Source organism: Balaenoptera acutorostrata, chromosome 5 (assembly GCF_949987535.1).
Source record: "Balaenoptera acutorostrata chromosome 5, mBalAcu1.1, whole genome shotgun sequence".
In the NCBI taxonomy this organism is placed as follows: Eukaryota; Metazoa; Chordata; class Mammalia; order Artiodactyla; family Balaenopteridae; genus Balaenoptera; species Balaenoptera acutorostrata.
The window spans coordinates 134,731,952-134,753,012 of record NC_080068.1 but is presented as its reverse complement, the minus strand read 5'-3'; the positions used below and the strand labels follow the sequence as shown (position 1 = coordinate 134,753,012).

General features: G+C 33.4%; 1 protein-coding gene across 1 annotated transcript in view; it reads left to right on the top strand.

Annotated features, from left to right (window-relative positions):
• The first annotated feature begins 7,263 nt into the window (after window positions 1-7,263).
• The window catches only part of LOC114236481 (40S ribosomal protein S28-like), a 61,720-nt gene continuing 47,922 nt past the window's right edge, over window positions 7,264-21,061 (top strand). The window contains exon 1 of the mRNA XM_057546328.1: window positions 7,264-7,362. Coding sequence (XP_057402311.1) covers window positions 7,264-7,362 — 99 coding nt within the window. The remainder of the gene's footprint in view (window positions 7,363-21,061) is intronic.

Here is a 21,061-nt window from a genome sequence, read left to right as displayed (position 1 = left end):
TTTTAACCCAGGGTCTCTAAGTGGCAAATTATAGAAATCCATTGTAATTTTGCTTAAGCAAAACATAACTTTTTAAGAAATGAATTAAAATAGCCAATAGAATCCAAGTAAAAGTTGAACAGATAGGAACTGGAAAATGCCATTTAATTTTTTTTTTTTTCTGTCCCTTTCTCCCTTATGCCTTTTTCTCCTTTACTTCTGGGGTTTTTAGTGCTTCTGAAGCCATATGGCCACTGCAAAGCTCCTAATTTATACCCCTTCCTTCATTGGTACTGCCAGTAATTTATTTGCTTTTCTGAATTCCAATTCCAAATTCCTATAGAAAGAATTACTATGAAAATTTCACAGAGCTTAAACCATGTGTCACATGACCACCCTTTGTTTAATCACTGGTGTTCAGGTTAATCCAAGTAGTAATTAGATGGAATCATCCCTGCTTGTAACAACAGATCTCTTAGCGAAAAAGAATAAGCTGTAGATAATTTCACATGGGTCACTAGATTTCTCTATAGTAGCTAAAATCAGAGAAAATTTAGTAGAATAACAACATGTGGAATTCAGAAGTGAAAAAGGAGAAAAGAGTCAAATGATCATCAAGCTATGTTACTCTTCAAGAGAAGGTAAAACTATTATGAGACAAAACGCAAACCAGGTTTTGACTAGTATTTTTCAAAAACAAGACGTTGAATCTATGAATACTTTGCGCATTTATTTCTATTCATTTTATTTATTTTAGCTTTTGTATTTGTATATTTTTTAGCTTAGTTACATTTGAATTTTTTTCTAAATTTTAGAACTTGTGAAACTATTTTTTCTTCTTTACTAATCATATATGTTAATCTTTATATTTTCTTCTAAGTAAATATTTGCTGTTTTGCCATTTCATATGAAGTGACTATTTATTTATGTTGTAAAATATTTGATTTAAATTTTTTTTCACGATTTTCTTTGTGGTCAATGTATTAGGGTTCTCCAGAAAAGCAGACTAATAACATGTGTGTGTATACAGAATATACATATACATAAATTTATATATTACTATATGCTACTTTCTCTTATTCTATATATTCATATACACCTATATGTTTAAACATAGAAACAAAATATTTTTTAAATATAAGAATTAGAAAAATAAATGTGCAGAATTTTTATGTAATCCTTTCAGATTTAGAACCATCTAGTAAACAAATAATTAATAAATCCATTGAGGCACTAAGTAATATAATTAACACTCAAAATAAAATATATGTAAATAAAGAAAACCTTATGTCTCGTATATTTGCATTATATACATTTATAAACATCAGTTGAACATTTGACTGTGATGGTTAATTGTATTTATTTTATTTATTTATTTATTTTTTAGACCTTTTTATTGAAGTATAGTTGATTTACCATGCTGTGCCAATGTCTGTTGTACAGCAAAGTGACTCAGTTATACACATATACACATTCTTTTTTTTAATATTCTTTTTTGTTATGGTTTATCATAGGATATTAAATATAGTTCCCTGTGCTATACAGTAGGACCTTGTTGTTTATCCATTCTAAATATAATAGTTTGCATCTACCAACCCAAACTCCAAGTCCATCCCTCTCCTCCCTCCCCTCCCCCTTGGCAACCACAAGTCTGTTCTCTATGTCTGTGTGTCTGTTTCTTTTTCGTAGATAGGTTCATTTGTGCCGTATTTTAGATTCCACATATAAGTGATATCGTATGGTATTTGTCTTACTCTTTCTGACTTAACTTCACTTAGCATAATAATCTCTAGTTGCATCCATGTTGCTGCAAATGACACTATTTTGTTCTTTGTTATGGCTGAGTAGTATTCCATTGTATATATGTACCACATCTTCTTTACCCATTCATCTGTTGATGGACATTTATGTTGTTTCCATGTTTTGGCTATTGTGAATAGTGCTGCTATGAACATAGGGGTGCATGTATCTTTTTGAATTATAGTTTTGTCCAGATATATGCCCAGGAGTGGGATTGCTGGATCATATGGTAATTCTATTTTTAGTTTTCTGAGGAACCTCCATACTGTTTTCCATAGTGGTTGTACCAACTTACATTCCCACCAACAGTGTAGGAGGGTTCTCTTTTCTCCACACTCTCTCCAGCATTTGTTATTTGTAGACTTTTTAATGATGGCCATTCTGACTGGTGTGAGGTGGTACCTCATTGTAGTTTGGATTTGCATTTCCCTAATAATTTGTGATGTTGAGCATCTTTTCATGTGTGTACTGGCCATCTGTATGTCTTCTTTGGAGAAATGTCTATTAAGTTCTTCTGCCCATTTTTTGATTGGGTTGTCTGTTTTTTTGTTGTTGAGTTATATGAGCTCTTTGTATGTTTTGGAGATTAAACCCTTGTCTGTTGCATCATTTGCAAATGTTTTCTCCCATTCTGTAGGCTGTCTTTTCGGTTGTTTGTTTGTTTTTTTGTTTTTTGGGTTTTTTTTATGGTTTCCTTTGCTGTGCAAAAGCTTGTAAGTTTGACTAGGTCCCATTTGTTTATTTTTGTTTTTATTTCTATTGCCTTGGGAGACTGACCTAAGAAAACATTGGTATCAGAGAATGTTTTGCCTATGCTCTCTTCTAGGAGTTTTATGGTGTCATATCTTAAGTCTTTAAGTCATTTTGATTTTAGTTTTATGTATGGTGTGATGGTGTGTTCTAACTTCATTGATTTACATGCAGCTGTCCAACGTTCTCAGCACCACTTGCTAAAGAGAGTGTCTTTTTCCCATTTTATATTCTTGGCTCTAAGTGTGTTGGTTTATTTCTGGGCTTTCTGTTCTGTTCCATTGATCTGTATGCCTGTTTTTGTACCAATACCACACTGTTTTGATTACTGTAGCTTTGTAGTATTGTCTGAAATCTGGGAGAGTTATGCCTCCTGCTCTGTTGTTTTTTATCAGGATTGCTCTGGCTATTCTGGGTGTTTTATGGTTCCATATAAATTTTTGGATTATTTGTTCTAGTTCTGTGAAAAATGTCATGAGTATTTTCATAGGGATCTCATTAAATCTGTAGATTGCTTTGGGTAGTATTGCCATTTTAACAATATTAATTCTTCAAATCCAAGAGCATGGGATATCTTTCTATTTCTTTGAACCCTCTTTTATTTCCTTTATTAATGTTTTATAGTTCTCAGCGTATAAGTCTTTCACCTCCTTGGTCAAGTTTATTCCTAGGTTTTTTTTTTTTTTTTTTGGTGTGATTTTAAAAGGTTTTTTTTTTTTTTTTACATTCCCTTTCTGGTATTTCATTGTTAGTGTAAAGGAATGCAACTAATTTTTTGAATGTTAATCTTGCATCCTGCTACTTTGCTAAATTCATTTATTAGATCTGATAGTTTTTGTGTGGAATCCTTAGGGTTTTCTCTACACTGTATCATGTCATCTGCATATAGTGACAATTTTACCTCTTCCCTTCCAATCTGGATACATTTTATTTCTTTTTCTTGTCTGATTGCTGTGGCTAGGACTGCCAATACTATGTTGAAGAGAAGTGGTGAGAGTGGGCATCCTTGTCTTGTTCCAGATTTTAGAGGGAAGGCTTTTTGCTTTTCACCATTGAGTATTATATTGGCTGTGGGTTTGTCATAAATGGCTTTTATTATGTTGAGATATGTTCCCTCTGTTCCCACTTTGGTAAGAGTTTTTATCATGAATGGATGTTGAATTTTGTCAAATGCTTTTTCTGAATCTATTGAGATGATCATATGGTTTTTTACTTTTCTTTTGATAATGTGGTGTATTACATTGATTGATTTGCATATGTTGAACCATCCTTGTGAACCTGGGATGAATCCCACTTGGTTGTGGTGTATGACCTTCTTTATGTGTTGTTGGATTTGGTTTGCTAATATTTTATTGAGAATTTTTGCATCTATATTCAGCAAAAATATTGGCCTGTAATTTTCATTTTTGGTGATGTCTTTGTTTTTGGTATCAGGGTGAAGGTGGCTTCATAGAATATCTTTGGGAGCATTCCTTCCTCTTCAGTCTTTTGGAAGATTTTGAGAAGAATCCGTTTAAGTTCTTCTTTCTATGTTTGGTAGAACTCACCTGTGAAGCCATCTGGCCCTGGACTTTTGTTTGTAGGAAGTTATTTTATTATTATTATTATAGATTCTATTTCACTTCTAGTGATCAGTCTGTTCAAATTATCTATTTCTTCTTGATTCAGTTTTAGTGGGCTGTAAGTTTCTAGAAAGTTGTCCATTTCTTCTAAGTTGTCAAATTTGTTGGCATATAATTGTTCATAGTATTTTCTTATTTTTGTTGTATTTCTGTGATATCAGTTGAGATTTCTCCTTTTTCATTTCTTATTTTGTTTATTTGGGTTCTCTCTCTTTTCTTTTTGGTGAACCTGGCCGGAGGTTTGTCAATTTTGTTTACCTTTTCATAGAACCAGCTCTTGGTTTTGTTGATTTTTTTCTATTTTTTTAAATCTCTATTTTATTTATTTCCTCCCTGATCTTTATTATTTCCATCCTTCTGCTGACTTTAGATTTTGTTTGTTCTTCTTTTTTAAATTCTTTTAGTTGGTAGGTTAGGTTGTTTTCTTGAGATTTTTCTTTTTTGATAAAGGCCTGTATTGCTATGAACTTCCCTCTAAGAACTGCTTTTGCTGTGTCCCATAGATTTTGTATGCTTGTGTTTTCATTGTCATTTGTCTCAAGGTGTTTTTTAATTTCCTTTTTGATTTCCTCGTTGACCCATTGGTTTTTTAGTAGCATGTTATTTAGTCTCCATGTAATCATTTTGTTTCTTGTTTCTTTTCCTGTGGTTGATTTCTAGTTTCATACCATTGTGTTAGAGAAGATGCTTGAAATAATTCTATACTCTTAAATTTGTTGAGGTTAGTTTTGTGCCCTAGGATATGGTTAGTCCTAGAGAATGTTTCGTGTGCACTTGAAAAGAATGTATATTCTGGTTTTTTGGGGATGTAGTATCCTGAAAATGTCAATTAAGTCTACCTGTTCTATTGTATCATTTAGGACCTCTGTTCCCTTACTGATTCTCTGTCTGGAAGATCTGTCCATGGATGCGAGTGGGGTGTTAAAGTCTCCTGCTATTATTGTATTCCTACTGATTTCTCCCTTTATGTCTACTAGTATTTGTTTTATGTATTTGGGTTCTCCTATATTAGGTGCATATATGTTGATGAGTATAAAATCCTCTTCTTGTACTGATCCTTTTATCATTATATAGCGTCCTTCTTTATCTTTCTTTATAGCCTTTGCTTTAAAGTCTATTTTGTCTGAGATGAGTATTCCTACTTCTGCTTTCTTGTCATTTCCCTTTGCATGAAATATCTTTTTCCATCCCCTCACTTTCAATCTATGTGTGTCCTTTGCCCTAAGGTGGGTCTCTTGTAGGCAGCACATTGTAGGCTCTTGTTTTATCAAGTCTGCCACTTTATGTCTTTTGATTGGAGCATTCAGTCCATTGACATTTAAGGTAATTATTGATACATATGTATTTATTGCCATTTCAAACCTTGTTTTCCAGTTGATTCTTTGTTTCTTCTTTGTTCCTTTCTTTTTCTTTTTGTGGTTTGATGATTTCCTTTTATTTTATGCTTGTTTTCTCTTCTTTTAGTTTTTTGTCAATCTACTGTATGTTTTTGATTTGTGGTTGCCCTGTTTTTCAAGTATGTTAACCCCCTCCTACATCTGCTTGCCTTAGACTGATAGTCATATAAGCTCAAATACATTCTTAAAAAAAAAGAAAAAGAACCTGCATTTTCTTACTCTCCTTCCCCACATTTTATGATTTTGATGTCCCTTTTTACATCTTCATGTTTATCCTTTTGCTGTTCCTTGTTTTTATCATTGCTTTCACAAATAGGTTTTTTTTCCCCCTTTTTGATGTGTATACTGGCTAATTTAAGTGATTAACTTTCCAATTGTTATTTCCTCCTTCCTATTTCTTCTTGCTTCTTTTCTATTTAGAGATGGCTTTTCAATATTTCTTTTAGGGTAGGTATAGTATTGCTGTATTCTTTTAGTTTTTGCTTGTCTGAGAAATTCTTTATTTCTCCTCCTATTCTAAATCTTGCTGGGTAGAGTATTCTAGGTCGCAGATTTTTCTCTTTCAAGACTTTGAATATATTTTGCCACTCCCTTCTGGCCTGCAGTGTTTCTGTAGAGAAATCAGCTGATAGCCTTATGGGGGTTCCCTTGTAATAAACTCTTTGTTTTTCTCTTGCTGCTTTAGAATCCTCTTTTAACTTTTGCCATATTTATTATATTATGTCTTGGTGTAGGTCTGTTTGGATTCATCTTGTTTGGGACCCTCTGTACTTCCTGTATCTGGATATCTGTTTCCCTGTTTAGGTTTGGGAAATTTTCAGCCATAATTTCTTCAAATACATTTTCAATCCCCTTTTCTCTTTCTTCTCCCTTTGGAATCCCTATTATGCATAGATTGGCCTGATTTATATTATCCCATAGTTCTCTTATATTGCTTTCATTTCTTTTTTTCCCACCTGCTGTTTTGATTGGGTCATTTCCATTAGTCTATCTTTCAGGTCACTTATTCTTTCTTCTACATTATTCATCTTGCTATTCATTGCCTTGAGCTCAGCCTTCGTCTAAGTAAATGAATTTTCTAATTTTTCTTGGCTCCTCCTCATAGTTTCTAGTTCCTTTTTACAGTAATCTGAATTTCTGTCGCTAGCCTTTCTTAATTCCTTCAGTATTTTCATTACCTCCTTTTGGAATTTGGTGTGAAGTGGTCTGTTTGATTGTTTGTTCCTTCAGGAGAATTTTCTTGGTGTTTTAACTGAGAGTGGTTCCTCTACTTCTTCATTTTGCTTATATTTCTCTTAGTCTATGAGTTTAGGACAAACAATTATCTACTGTAGTCTTGGAGGGCTATTTATAAGCAGGAGTGTCCCTATGTAGCTTGTGTGGGTTTAATAATTTTTTGGTTTGAGGGCTGTTTTTGGTTTGGATGCTTGACATCTCTTTCCTCAGCATGTGCTGGCTGTTATCCTCTTGATAGAGGGTGTGCAGCTATGCAGGTGCACAGCTTGCACAGGCTCCCAGGAAGGTGGGGGCAGTGGTGGGCTCCTGGTCGCAGGTCCCTCCACAGCGGTGGTGGTGGGTCAGGTCATGTGCCCCCGGGGAGGTGGGGGCAGTGGTTGGCCTGAGATCGCAGGGCCCTCAGCAGCAGCTATGTGTCGCGCAGGCTCCTGGGAAGGTGGGGGCAGTGACCTGCACCTGCTCAAGGACCCTCAGCCGTGATGGCAGCAGCAGCAATCTGCATGTGCCTCTGGAGTCCTGGATGGCAGCCTCAGCTCGTGCCTGCACCTGGAGCTCATGTAGGCATTGCACTGCTGCCAGTGAGCATGCGGAGATAGAAGCTCCTATGGCAGGCCCACCCGTCTCCTTGTACATCCCCCAACAATGGTGCCTTGCCTCTCTGGCAGGCCCAGGATTCTTCTCGGACTCCCTCAGTGGTAGTGCACTACATCCTAGCCCCCTCAGGCTGTCTTCACACAGCCAACCCCAGTCCTCTCCCCAGGGTCTGACCTCTGAAACCCCAGCCTCAGTACCCAGCCCCACCCACCCCAGCCCCCAGTGGACAAGCAGACAAGCATCTCAGGCTGGGGAGTGCTTGTCGGCACCAACCCTCTGTATAGGTCTCTCTCCACTTTGCCCTCTGCACACCTGTTGCTGTGCTCTCCTCCAAGGCTCCAAAGCTCCCCCTCTGTCCTCACTGATCTCCCTGCCAGCGAGAGGATTTCTCAATGTGCAGAAACCTTTCCTCTTTCACAGCTCTCTCCCAGAGGTGCAGGTCCCATCCCTATTCCTTTCTCTCTTTTTTTCTTTTTTCTTTTGCCCTACCCAGTTATGTAGAGATTGTCTTGTCCTTTTGGAAGTCTGAGGTCTTCTGCCAGCATTCAGTAGATGTTCTGTGAGAGATGTTCCACATGTAAATGTATTTTTAATGTATCTGTGGGAGAAGGAGAACTCCATGTCCTACTCCTCTGCCATCTTGATCCGATCTCCTTGTGATGGTTGAATTTATGTGTCAGCTTGACTAGAACGTGGTACCCAGTTTTTGGTCAAATATAGTCTAGCTAGATATTGCTATAAATGTTGATGTGATTAACACTTAAATGTGAAGACTTTGAGTAAAACAGATTAACCTCTCTAATGTAAGCAGGCCTTATCCAATCAGTTGAAGGCTTTAAGATAAAAGACTAAGCCCCACAAGGAAGAAAGAATTCTGCCTCCAGACTGCCTTTGGACTGGAGACTGTAATATCAAATCTTTCCTGGGTCTGCAGCCTGCCAGCCTGCCCTAGTGACACCCTCCCACACCCCACACCCAGTTGCATGGGCCAATTCCTTAAAATAAATTTCTCTCTCTCTCTCTCAGATTAAATGTCATCTCTCAGATAAAATACTTTTAAAATATTTTTATTTGAATAGTTTCTATTGTTTATGACTTTGTACATTTTTCTTATAATAAGTGCTTGTTTATTCTGTTTAGTGCTTGTATTCTTAAATTTTACCTTTCTGACATTTGTATTATGGCATATTTTACTCATTACTTTGTTTTCTACTTTTCTTTATTACTGACTGGGCTGTATTTCTTATTCCAGATACTTTTTCTTCTCTCCTCGATATGTTTATACTATATGTATATGTATTTATATACATACAGATATATTTATACATAGTGTATATATATTTATACTATATGTATGTATATATAGTATGAATAGTGTATATATGTAGTATAAATAAATAAATATTTATTTATTCATTCATTTATTCATTCATTCATACTAGGGTTCTCTGTTCCCCACTGCCTTTCTCTACTAAAATTATGAGGAATTTTTAGAACAATTTTACTTCCTTAAAACAAACTCTACCCTATCAAAGTATCCTATATTTTCTTTAGTTACAATAGCATTTTTAGTTAACAGCTTTTACTGTTTCTTTTGTAGCAAGAATTTTCTTTTCCAAGAATACTTATTCTGGAATATAGTTCATACTCTATTAATTTGGACTTAATTTTTTATATGCTGAAGTTTATTGCTCACCATTGATTTATTTCCTCTGTATGTTCTCCTTTCTTGAGGTTCTGTTCTGGTTCTTTTATTGGTTTGCTAGATTTCTTTTCAGTATTTTCTTCAGATAGTAGAGTGAGTGATATTTTCTTTGTATAAAAAAATTAACTTCTTTCACTTTGTCTAATGAATGACATCATTGATGTGTGTAGGATTCAGTGGGGCAGCTCTTTTCTTTCAGTAGCTATAAATATCATTTGCTATTTTTAGGTTCCAGTGTTGTTGAAGAGAAATCTAATTTACTTAAGTAGCTTGTTTTTCTGAGTGGGAGTCTTTATGATTGTTTTTTAATTTTTGAATTTCTCTAAGTTTATGCTGTTTTGTCATCAATGTCACCCAGCAAAGTGTCATCCATTTACATATTCAGACCATTATTCATCTTAGGAATATTATTTTTCTTTTGATGGAATAATTATTGTCTCACTTCCATTCACTTCTTTTTCTTGTCCTGTTATTCATATATTACATTTCCTAGATTCATCTGTCATTTCTCTTATTTTTTCTCTGAATCTCATGTTTTGATTTTTTCCTTAGAAAACAACAGGAGTCAATGAATATCAAAATTCATACATGGGAGTCATGATTAAAATCTCAAGCCATTCATAACCAAGATCCCACAAAACAAAAGGGCAAATTTATCTAATGCCTCAGCTTATATGTTCTTGAAGGGAATTACTAGATATATTTATAGGTGTCAATTGTGGATTCTTCCTTTTTCCATTCTTAAAGTGGTCAGGTGCCAGCTTTGCTAGACTAGTGTAGTTAATGATAGACCTAAGTATTCAATTTTCTGTTCAGTTGTAATCATTATGTTGTGAATTTTTATTAAATTTGACTAGAGACTTTTGCCAATATCAAACATGAATAAGAGAAAAAGAAAATTTTAGGCAATATTAAGAGAAGAATCTACATTAAAATTTTCAGTTTCTCCTGTGCATAAAAATAATTACTGTATCTTTTTCCTTTCGTGGGATGAAATGAATAATATCTTTGAGAAGGAAAAAATAATATCAGTACATCCTGTTATAATATGATAACTAATCTTTGCTGGTTGTTTTTTTAACGTCATTCCGGAATGGGCTAGAACAAAAACTCTTTCGTAAAATTAATTTTGTGGGTTGGAAGATAAATTTACATTTTGGATTGAATTCAGTTAATGATAATATGTATTCCAATTTTTGCCCACCAAGCCTGCATTGAGGTATATGCACATATGTTTGCATGCTGATGTCAGATGTTTATAATTCCATGTCCTTATTTAACATAATTCAGTTGTGTTCAATCTCAGCTTTCATGTAGTGACTAAGAATAAAATAAAAATACAATATTGATATTTGTCCTTCATAATTGAAAATCTGCCAATGAGAATCATAGGTATTTTTGGTTGTGAATGTGGGTATGACTAAAAATGAATGACATTCCCTGATAAAACAGGGGTTATATCTATGGCCCACAGGTCAAATCCTGCTGGCTGCCTATTTTCATATATCCTGCAAGCTAAGCTTATTTTCACATGTGTAAGTTGTTGAAAAAAAAATGAAAAGAAGAATATTATTTCATAAAAAATTAAAATTATATGAAATATAAATTTCAGGGTCATAAATATAAATTTGCTGGAACACAGCCATACTCATTTGTATATTTTCTATGGTTGCTTTCATGGTACAGCTACAGAGTTGAGTAGTTATAACAAAGAGTATATAGCTTACAAACCCACAAACACTATCTGACTCTTTTCAGAAAAACTTTATTGACCCTTGTGATACAAGATACAACATATACTTGTTAAAACTGGAATTATATTTAAGGTATAAGCTTCCATTTGAATATCTTTTGCTAACAATTAACCCTGTTTTACAATTCCTGTTTTTTTTCAATATTAAGTTCAAAATGACTAGATGAGGGAAAAATTATATGTATAGAAAGTGCAGATTTTCAAAGCAAACTAAGTAATAGAATAAGCTATAAACAGGAATTTTATTTTAAACCTGTATATTGATTATAACTTGTGACCTTAATAGAACCTGAGCAATAATGCTTGAATCAATCCATTTATTTCAAATGAGAAAACGTTTATACAATGGCTGTCTTATGAAGGACACTAGAAGAACCTGTGGAGAATAAACATAGTTCCTTTATCTCTTATATCTAGTATAAGAGATTAGATAAGTGTGATTAATGAATAATACAAAAGTCAAAATAAAAAAAGTACTTAAGAAAACATCAGAACTGGGAAACAGAACATGCTTCTCTACGTTTTGCAAGGTTTACTACATACGTCTCTCATGAATAGCTCCTGTATAAACAACAAAAAAAGAGAAGCACATTTCTGACTCATATTGTAAGAAAAAAAATATCACCCAGGGATTTATACAGTTTTTATTGAAATAAGACATTTTAAGAGTCCATATAAATAGTTCATTATATTTGAACAAACAGACTTTTACAAATAGCTGACTTTATAAAAGTAGGACGGCTCCAGTCTTCACGTCTATCTTCTCCATGTGGACTTTGTAGAAAATGATATTGCAAAAGAATAAAGTGTACTTTTTGTGTGCATATGGGCAAGAAACATTTCCTATACAAAAATTGGATCCTAAAATAATTAGGGTGAATATATTTCCCTGTTTTCCTGGCAGGATCCTTCTTCATTAAACCAAAATAACTATAACCTCACTCCTTTACCTCTCACACGTGTCCTGGTTTGGGTAATAAATTATATGATCATCATAATTATTACAGCAACATTTTGAATAGGGATAGTGGGCGGTTTTAATGCTGATAGTTTATTGCTAATATCTCATTTTAATGTCTCTTCTTAATATTTGTTAGACTTTTATTTAGGTTGTTTAAAAAGGAAATAATTACAGTAGAATAAATTTCTAATTCCTTGTCAAGATAGGGAAAGTTTTTCAACTTTCTTAAACATAACACAACGCAAAATTAGAAGTAATGCTAATTTTATTTTGACTTCAACCACATAATTTTAGTCACCTAAAGTATGGGACATTTTTATAATAGCCAAAAAGTAATATCACAGATATGAGACTAGGTCTGTATGCATATACGTTGGTCTGCATGTGTACATGTTACTTTTTCTTGTGTTTCATAATTAAAAGATATAAAAAATATGGACAAGGATAATATCATTTGCTTATTTTTCTAATTAAAATTAAAATAATTATCATTTACTTTTTTAATTGGACTTGAATATTCTGAAACATATTTGAAAATAGTCTTTATTTTATTATTTGAAATATCCAAATTAGTCTCTTCGCTTAATCTTTAATGTAATAAATCCCTGAATCACATTTCTTCTATTATAATGTGTGGCTTCAAAAGTGGGTAGAATAAAATTATATATGTGTTTTGGGTCTATGCAGAATTTAGAAAGCATTAGAGGTTATATTTAAATAGAAACCAGTTAACATTTAAGGTTAAGAATATTTAAACTTATGATGAAGTAACAAATCTTATTAATTGAATATCTGGAACTGAGAATCCATAATAATGTATCAAATTAAGGGGTTTTAAAGAAGAGATACTTGAATCCAGACCATGCCATTTATAAACTAAATCACCTTGAGTAAATTGTTGATTAATTAGAGATTTTGTTTCCTCATCCCAGCAATTACGTAGGTGCTATCTGCTGAAGAAGGTTATTGTAAGATAATAATGTAGAAAAATGCTTGGCAAGCAGAAGATACTCAATATAATTAGTGATCTTATCTCTGTATCATTTTCCAAACAGTAGCAATGCCCACACTTTAGTGTACAATGTGCATCCAGGTTTTACCTGGCATTTTATAGAAATGTTTCTATTATTTCCTTTGATTAAACCAGCTTGAACTAAATTGAAACTTAATATTTTATTACCTATGAATATAAATGTTTATTAAACAAATTAATAAGGTAAATGTAACAGGATTCTTATATTAGTGAAGAAAATATTAAAATATTAATCATAGTACCTAACTTTGGAAGCGTCCTTATAGACTAAGTATCTACCTACTTTATTTTACATATGAAGAAATAATGGGAAAATAATCTTCCCAAAATCATTTTACTAAATCATTCATATGTGTTTATGAATTTTATATTTACTGTAGGCAGATCTTTTCAACTCTGTGAGATAAAAAGGAAATAAAAAGAAAAAAGTTAACTTGTAAGACTGCAGTGAAGCTCAACAAAGGGTACAGTACTTGAATGTGCTTTTAAAAATTTAAGTCACAAAATGAATATATTATTGTCAAGAAATGATGTTTCCTTAGTAGGTAATTTCTTTACCTAGTTTAGTAAACTAAGCTACTTTCTTACACTTGAAAAAAGCAATACTAAATCTTTACCAACACTCTATATGCCTGTTATATAAGTGGGTTAAAGACTGTATATTGGCCTTATATTGTTCATTTCTTCAAGGCAGGCTGGGACCATTAGCTCAACACCCAAACTCAAATTTTTTACACATCCAATTGCTTTAAATATAGCTAAAGTAAGCAGATGTTTAGACATTTAAAGCCTTCCTGCTTTGCATACTCCACTAACTACACCCAAGATCTGCTAGCCATAGATAAGATAAACCCTGGGACCATGAAAGACCCCATGCCACTGCTGCCCTTCAGAGTTCTATGACTCAGAAAATTTCCCTTGTTTCCCTTGTGCTGTTAAGCCACATCATCAGGACGTGTAAGTTCCCTCTGTGATTCTGCACACCCCCCAACCCAGAGTTTCCCTGTCTTCTTCCCCTTCCTGTTGGTGGCCCACACTGTTGCCTCTGGAAGGTCACAGGCTGTCAAGGATTGCCTTTCATGAGCAACCTTTCAAAGTGGCACCAAAATAAGCCCATTATGTGCTGTTGCCAACTCTTGCCTTACCTTTTACCTTGATCAGCCCCCAAATCCCTTGAATTCACTACAAGACCAAATTTAAAAACAAAAACCTTGTAATTTATTTGGATTAACAAAATATTTTAAAATGTAAATATTTCATTTTATTTTTTAATATATGAGACTAATTAAACCCACATAAAGAGTCATAGATCACATTTTTCTCTTGTTCCTATGAATCAAAAACTTTTAAAAAATTACTCAGATTTATGCTCAAGTGAAAGAAAAAATCAGTTCTGATGCAACTGGTTCAAGTAACCAACAAAACAGCAACAATAACATGTTCATAAACAGAATTTTAAGAATGCAGAGCAACATCTCATAATTTCTTATACAATCATCATCTCTAACCTGACTTAGTTAATGAATGTACCTAAAAAAGCAACAGGATAGGAATAACATGACTTTGGAGAAGAATCTAATCATTATCTAGAAAAATTTATAACCAGGGAACTATAAAGAACAATAAATTTTTCTTCTGGATAAGTACAGCTCTCTCTTAACAAGTCTTCCTGAGTCTGAAACCCAAACCTACAAAAAAAACCTCCCCTTTTTCCTTCACAGTTAACTTTTCAAAACTTAGGTCACATAATTTCTCTTCTCAGTAACTTCTTATGACTCAACATTGATTATAAAATAAAGTCCACTAAAGACTTTACATAGCCTACCTTTCTGGTTCTAACACATTATTACATCATTTTACCCACTAGACAAGTATTTAGTATTGTCATTTCTCTATACTTTGCTAGTGATGAAGTCGAATCATACTTTAGAAGCAAACAATTCAGTTATCCTATTTGGTTTTCAAGATGTGTGTGTGTGTGTGTGTGTGTGTGTGTGTGACACATAGGTACCTAAATATCTTTAAAATGTAAATTCAATTTTTAATATCCAAAGCTTTTACATTTAAAAGTATCAACATTTGAAAAAAAGGCATACTTGGAATCTAGAATATTTTAGTTTTGTTGGCCTGTTACAATTAATCAATTATAATACATATACAAAAAAACTTAATTGTAAAATTTCGTATTAATATACCTCTTACTTTAAAGTTTTATTTTAGTATATTTTCGCTTGTTTTACAAAAGAGCCATATATGTTTCAAATGCTTAAAAACTTAATTTCAGGATTTCAAATGCTGGACTATTTTTAAGGAAAAAATTTTTTTTGCCATTGAGATATATTTTAAAATTGAGGTATGTACATCTCTGCAAATTGGAAGTGTCTTTTTTAAGGTATAAAGAGAAATGTTCCAGAATCTGACGATATTTGCATTTGGTTTTCACTAACGACCTCATTTTTCACTCCTGCAGGTAAAGTCTAGGATAATCCCGTCACTGTGATTCATTGATAGAGACCTACTTAATCACATGGCTGTATTAATAATTTTTGTTACACTTTATACCTTAGTGATTTTAAGAGGTCAGCATTCATCATTCTGTATCATGTTGGGCAACACTTCTTGGAGAAAGCTAAAAATTGAATTGATTTCTCAACTTTATTGAGACATGAGGGCACTGGTAATGCGTAATTGGTCATGCCTGAATCCCATTTGCATTTACCTCTCACTGTTTTCCTCTGTGCAATAGGCAGAAAAGAAACCTGCATTTGCTGTAGATACTGACAGGTTAGAAATCATCTGATAGATGTTCTAGATAACTGAGGTTTGAAGATGTCTGGAAACACTTATGTGAGAGAAATGGCTGAAGGAACCAAAGAAGCTTGACCAGAGAAGAAAATAATTAAAGGAGACATGATCATTTTTTCAGGTATTTGAGAACCGGGAATTTACAATGGGTGTCATGTCTTTGGTGTGTGGTTACAGATGTACTGTAACCAAGTAGGTACCGAGGGGTTAACCAACAGGGTTTGGAGAGATGCCTCAAGAGGGTGCTGACCTCCAAAGATGAGAGCTCCTCAAACTTTAATGTGCACACAAATCACCTGGATGTCTTGTTAAAATGAAAACTGACTCTGTAGGTCTTAGGTGGGACCTGAGATTCTGAATTTCTAATAAGCTCTTAGATGTTACAACTTTTTTGATTCTAGTTGGTGAAGTTGAAGGAGTAACTAGAATCCAAGTTTATGAAGGTTATTTGGGAATAAGCAGAAACTGCAGTTTAGCCTTGAATGAAACTGGTTCAAAGAAGCTAGATATCCAGGCAAATATAGAAAACAGCAGTGCCCAAAGCATCTGACTAAACCAAATGGAACATACAGGTGATCTTGGACAAGTCAAGTGGCATCAATATTGCATAGGAAAAAAAGTGATCAGAAAGCAGCTCAGAGACAAAATGCACCTAATGACAAACAAATGGCAGGATCTAAAATTTGGAGCATCTAACAAAATTAATTGATTCTACCCTCTCCACCCCCCTAAATGCCCCATTTTAGTTGTTGAATTTTACTAATAATTGCCTTGATATTGGAACATATCATTAAAGTCATGGAAGTAGTAGAATTAGGACTAATAGATAAAAAATATAAGAAAGTCAATTCAGCTCACTGTAAGGAATTATTTTCTTAAAACATAATGAGTATACCTAAAAACAAAACCAACAAAAAAATCTTAGTGGCTGGTCTTACATTATGTAATGCAACTTTTTAGAACAGTGGAGCCACTCTACCTTTTATAGATTTTAAACAGGTATTCTTGCTTTAGATAAAATAGATAAATTTCAAAATTCTTTCCGAAATTACAATTTTATGATACTGAGATTTTAAGTGATAATTATGCGGTTAGGGTTCTTATCATTTTTACAGCATCCAGTTGATCTCTAGTCATGCACAGAGCCAACAAAGGTTAATACAAAATCTCCTCCAAATTGAGCATACCACCCTCTTATTCTGAAATCTCCAGTAGTTCTCTTCCTGATGCTGACAAGACATGTATAGGGGAGGAAGAATAATTTTTTCTCTACCCTTCTAGGTTCTTGGCTGAGCTCCCCCACTGTAATTTACACAATTAAAAAACAAATTTATGTACAGGAGTCCCACAAAATATGAGACTCTACGAAGTGACCAGAGATGGAAATTTTGTACCTTTTAGACAAAAAAAAAATAATAATTAAGTAAATTTGTGAAGAATTGACAAGACAAAGGAATTTGGGCTAGGGGAAATAAATGGGAAAGAACCAATTACGAAGATATGGGTTAGTTTAACTAAGTTTGTTTACAGCTGTCTTGGCTCTAAATTCCCTTTCTCTGGTGATAGGATGCCTCCTACCTTCCTGGTACAGGGAAGGTATATTTCCTTTCATCTGGGAGGTTTATCTCCTGTTTTCAGGGAAGAAGGGTGAGGTGGGGGGGAGTCAGAGTGATCTTCCTGCTTCTGCCATTATCTCAAACTCCTTCAACTTAAGAAATTCAATATACCAAGGTGCTGTATTTTGGGGTAGCACATCCAGAACCCCATCACATGGTCATATTCTATAATTATTTGTACAAAATAAAATCCACCATACTGATACTATCCCTAAGTGCCATTATCTTATATCAATCATCCTTTAAAGGTACATGCTCCATTATTTCTTTACACTTACTTTCCTCTACAGCTAAACTATTTTTTCATTGGTCTCTGAACTGATTTGGGCTCTTCCACATCTTCACTTTATTTATGAAATTATTTTTTAAAATATCGGGCAACTACTGTCTTACATATCAATTACTTTCTTTTCCTGAATATTTTTGGCCACTGGTCTATCTGGTTATCTATCTGATTATCTATTTTCCTTTATCTATCTCTCATGGACTGAATTGTGTCTTCTCAGAATTCATATACTGTATCTTAACCCTTAGTTTCTCAGAATGTGACTGTATTTAGACTGGGAATCTTTAAACAGTACGTTTAAATGAGGTCACTGGGGAAGAATGTAGTATTCCAAATGGGCTGGTGTCTTTATAAGAGGAGACTAGGACACACATAACGCAAAGACAGAGGGGCAACCATGTGAAGACACAGCAAGAAGGTGGCCAGAGAGGCCTCATAAGAAACCAAATCTGCAGACTCCTTAACCTTGAACTTCTAGCCTCTAGAACTGTGAGAAAATTAATTTCTGTGTTTTAAACCACCCAGTCTTCCGTTATTTTGGCAGCCCTATCCAAATACATTACCCATCACTACAAAAAATATTATAGGAAAATTTGATTTTGAGGGATATAAGTGTGATATGGAACATATTATACCGTATTATAAAGCATGATCTATATTTTTAACGTTGCAGTGGAACTTTAAAGACCTAAATATTGGTCCACACCTGACTGAATGTCACAGATTAGAGGAATATCAAATGTGCAGGCCAGTTTCCAAGGTTTATTGTAAACCTTCCACATGTAATTATAGAAAGAAAAAATGTAGAAATAAAAACCTAATGTTTCAATATATTTCCAAAAATATTTCATATATGTTCTATATGTCTCATTATTTATCTACATATCTGTATCTTTATATATTCCATATATAGTCTATATTCATATATCAATATCTATGTAGATATAGATACACGGACTCACAAACTTATATAGACCTACATACATAGATATATTAATGTTGAATTCTGCCTTTGGCTTTTCTGGGGACATGATAATTTGGTTTATATATTTTTTGTTTCCATTTTTATATAATTAAATTATTTGGAAATTCTATAATATGGGACATATAGTACTTACAAGTACAACTTCATTTTCTTGACTGATTATTCAAGATTTTCTATGATTGGCTATTAAACCACACCTTCATACAAGTGATGTTCAGAGTAGCAAAACAAATCTATGCCATTCCTTTTCCTTGGAGGTACTGGTTTTCCAATCTGGCTGGACATTAGAATTACCTGGGAACATTTAAAATATTTTAATTCTCAGGCTACATATCCAGAGATTTTTATTTAGTTGTTCTGGGGTAGATGATGGTCATCAGTACCAGGTGATTCTCACAGTCAGCCAAGGAAAATAATTATTGCTCTATAAAACTTGAGAAACAATTGGGATTTTCTTTTGCTCCATACTTCATTTATGAGCTTCTCAGTTAAGGGAGCAACGTATAACATCATTAACATCATTTTGTTGATCTTGAAAATCATTTTACTTAATTATATGTAAGTAAAATACAGGCATACCTCAGAGATACAGCAGGTTCAGCTCCAGACCACTGTAATTAAGTCAATATCACAATAATGTGAATCACATGATTTATTTTTGGTTTCTCAGCGCATATAAAAGTATGTTTACACTATACTGTAATCTATTAAGTGTGCAATAGCATTATGTCCAGAAAAGCAATGTACATACCTTAATTTAAAAAAACATTATTGTTAAATATTGCTAACCATCATCTGACAACTCAGGGTTACCACAAACCTTCAATTTGTAAAAAACATAATGTCTGCAAAGTGCAATAAAGCACAGCACAATGAAAAGAGGTATGCCTGCAAAATATGTTTTGCAGAAAATCATATAGCAGGCTTGGGAACTATTGATTTGCCTAGGAGTTATTTTATTTAACTACCTAGTTTAAGATAGTCTGTCAAGTTATGAGCAAAAGTCTGAATACCTAGGGGTATCTTAGGTGGAGAGGGATGGCATTACTTAGTATTTGCAGGAACAAAATCTTTCAAGTGAAATTAGGTTTGTATGGGCTGGATCATTTAAAAACAATTTAAACTCAGCTTTGGAGAAGTGGAATATTTTTAATTTTATAAAATGAAAAAACATCTAGTTTGGACACCAAATGTTGACATATTCTAAGTTAAAGCATGGATTGAGTGAAACATACATATTTTTGTATATACCCTAAAGTCAGATGTGAATTGAAGGGATAACTTATTTTTAGCTAAGATAGAAGCCTTATCATATATTTGTTTGGGACAGGATCTATTGATCTTGCTTCATACTTTATACACACATATACTGAATAAATTACACTATTGCATTCCACCAATCAAACCCTCAAATAACTGAAAACTGCCAGAAAGAGGCTACTGCTGCTTTTCCTTTTTCTGACTTATTTCGTTGTTAATTCCCAGTGTTTTATAAAAATAAAAATGTTTCCTATAATCTGAAATTGACAGTTCAGTGCTTCATGAGAGGTTTTTTGTTTTGTTTTTTTGTCTTTTTTGTTGTTGTTGGTTTTTGCAGAAAGGTAGAGAAAATTCCTTTCCTCTCTACAATTTTCAACTTTTCCTGTTCAAGTTAAATACCTGTGACAACCTCAAATAAACCCAAAGAAAAAGCTCATTAAAAAAAAAAGATTTTCATCAGTCAGAATGTGTGATGTTTGGAAGCAGAACGTTGGGCAAGTTTATCTTATGCAAAAGAAAAAATTCTGGTCTGAACTGTGTTAATTACCAAAATTAAAAATTTCAGTAGGAGCAGCTCTGAGTTTTCTTTAATGCTAAAATTTACTATATTGCAGCACTTCAAAATGCAAGTAAAGATTCAACATATTTGAGGCACAGTATTTTACTTTTATGTTGAATAGCCTCTGCTTATACCTGGATACCCCAATTTTGGATTCCATAAGTACATTAACAAATAAACAGGAATACTAAATTACAGTTAACAAATTTACTAATCATAATAAAAAGTATAATACAAAATTATTTATTTAGGTCTTTAGACTTGCAAATTATAGAGATTCCAGAGCTGATTCATATGTTAGCTGCTATTAGTTTTCTAATATTTCCTTCGGACAAATTTATTTTTGACAGGAAACGCATATTTCCTTGAGAAGACAAAAGGCAGAAAAAAGGAAATGTGTCACTAAAAGTCATATTTTATGTCTTCATTATAGTTATAAATAAACTCCCAAGTAAGGCTCTATACATATGTTTATTCCTTCCTTAAATGATTAATTGTTAGAATATAGGTAGCCCTCAGAGTAATCTTTTTCTAAAATTGTAAAGGAATTTCCTTCAATGAACACTTTGAACTACATAACTTACTTATCTGACATTACAATAAGAAGTCTCATATTTGGCTTTGGTTAGCCTTTAATTGGTAACCAAATGAGGGGAGATCTATCAGCAAAGTGCCTAGACCTGTACAATCCAGCATAAAATTTGATATATGTTTGAATGT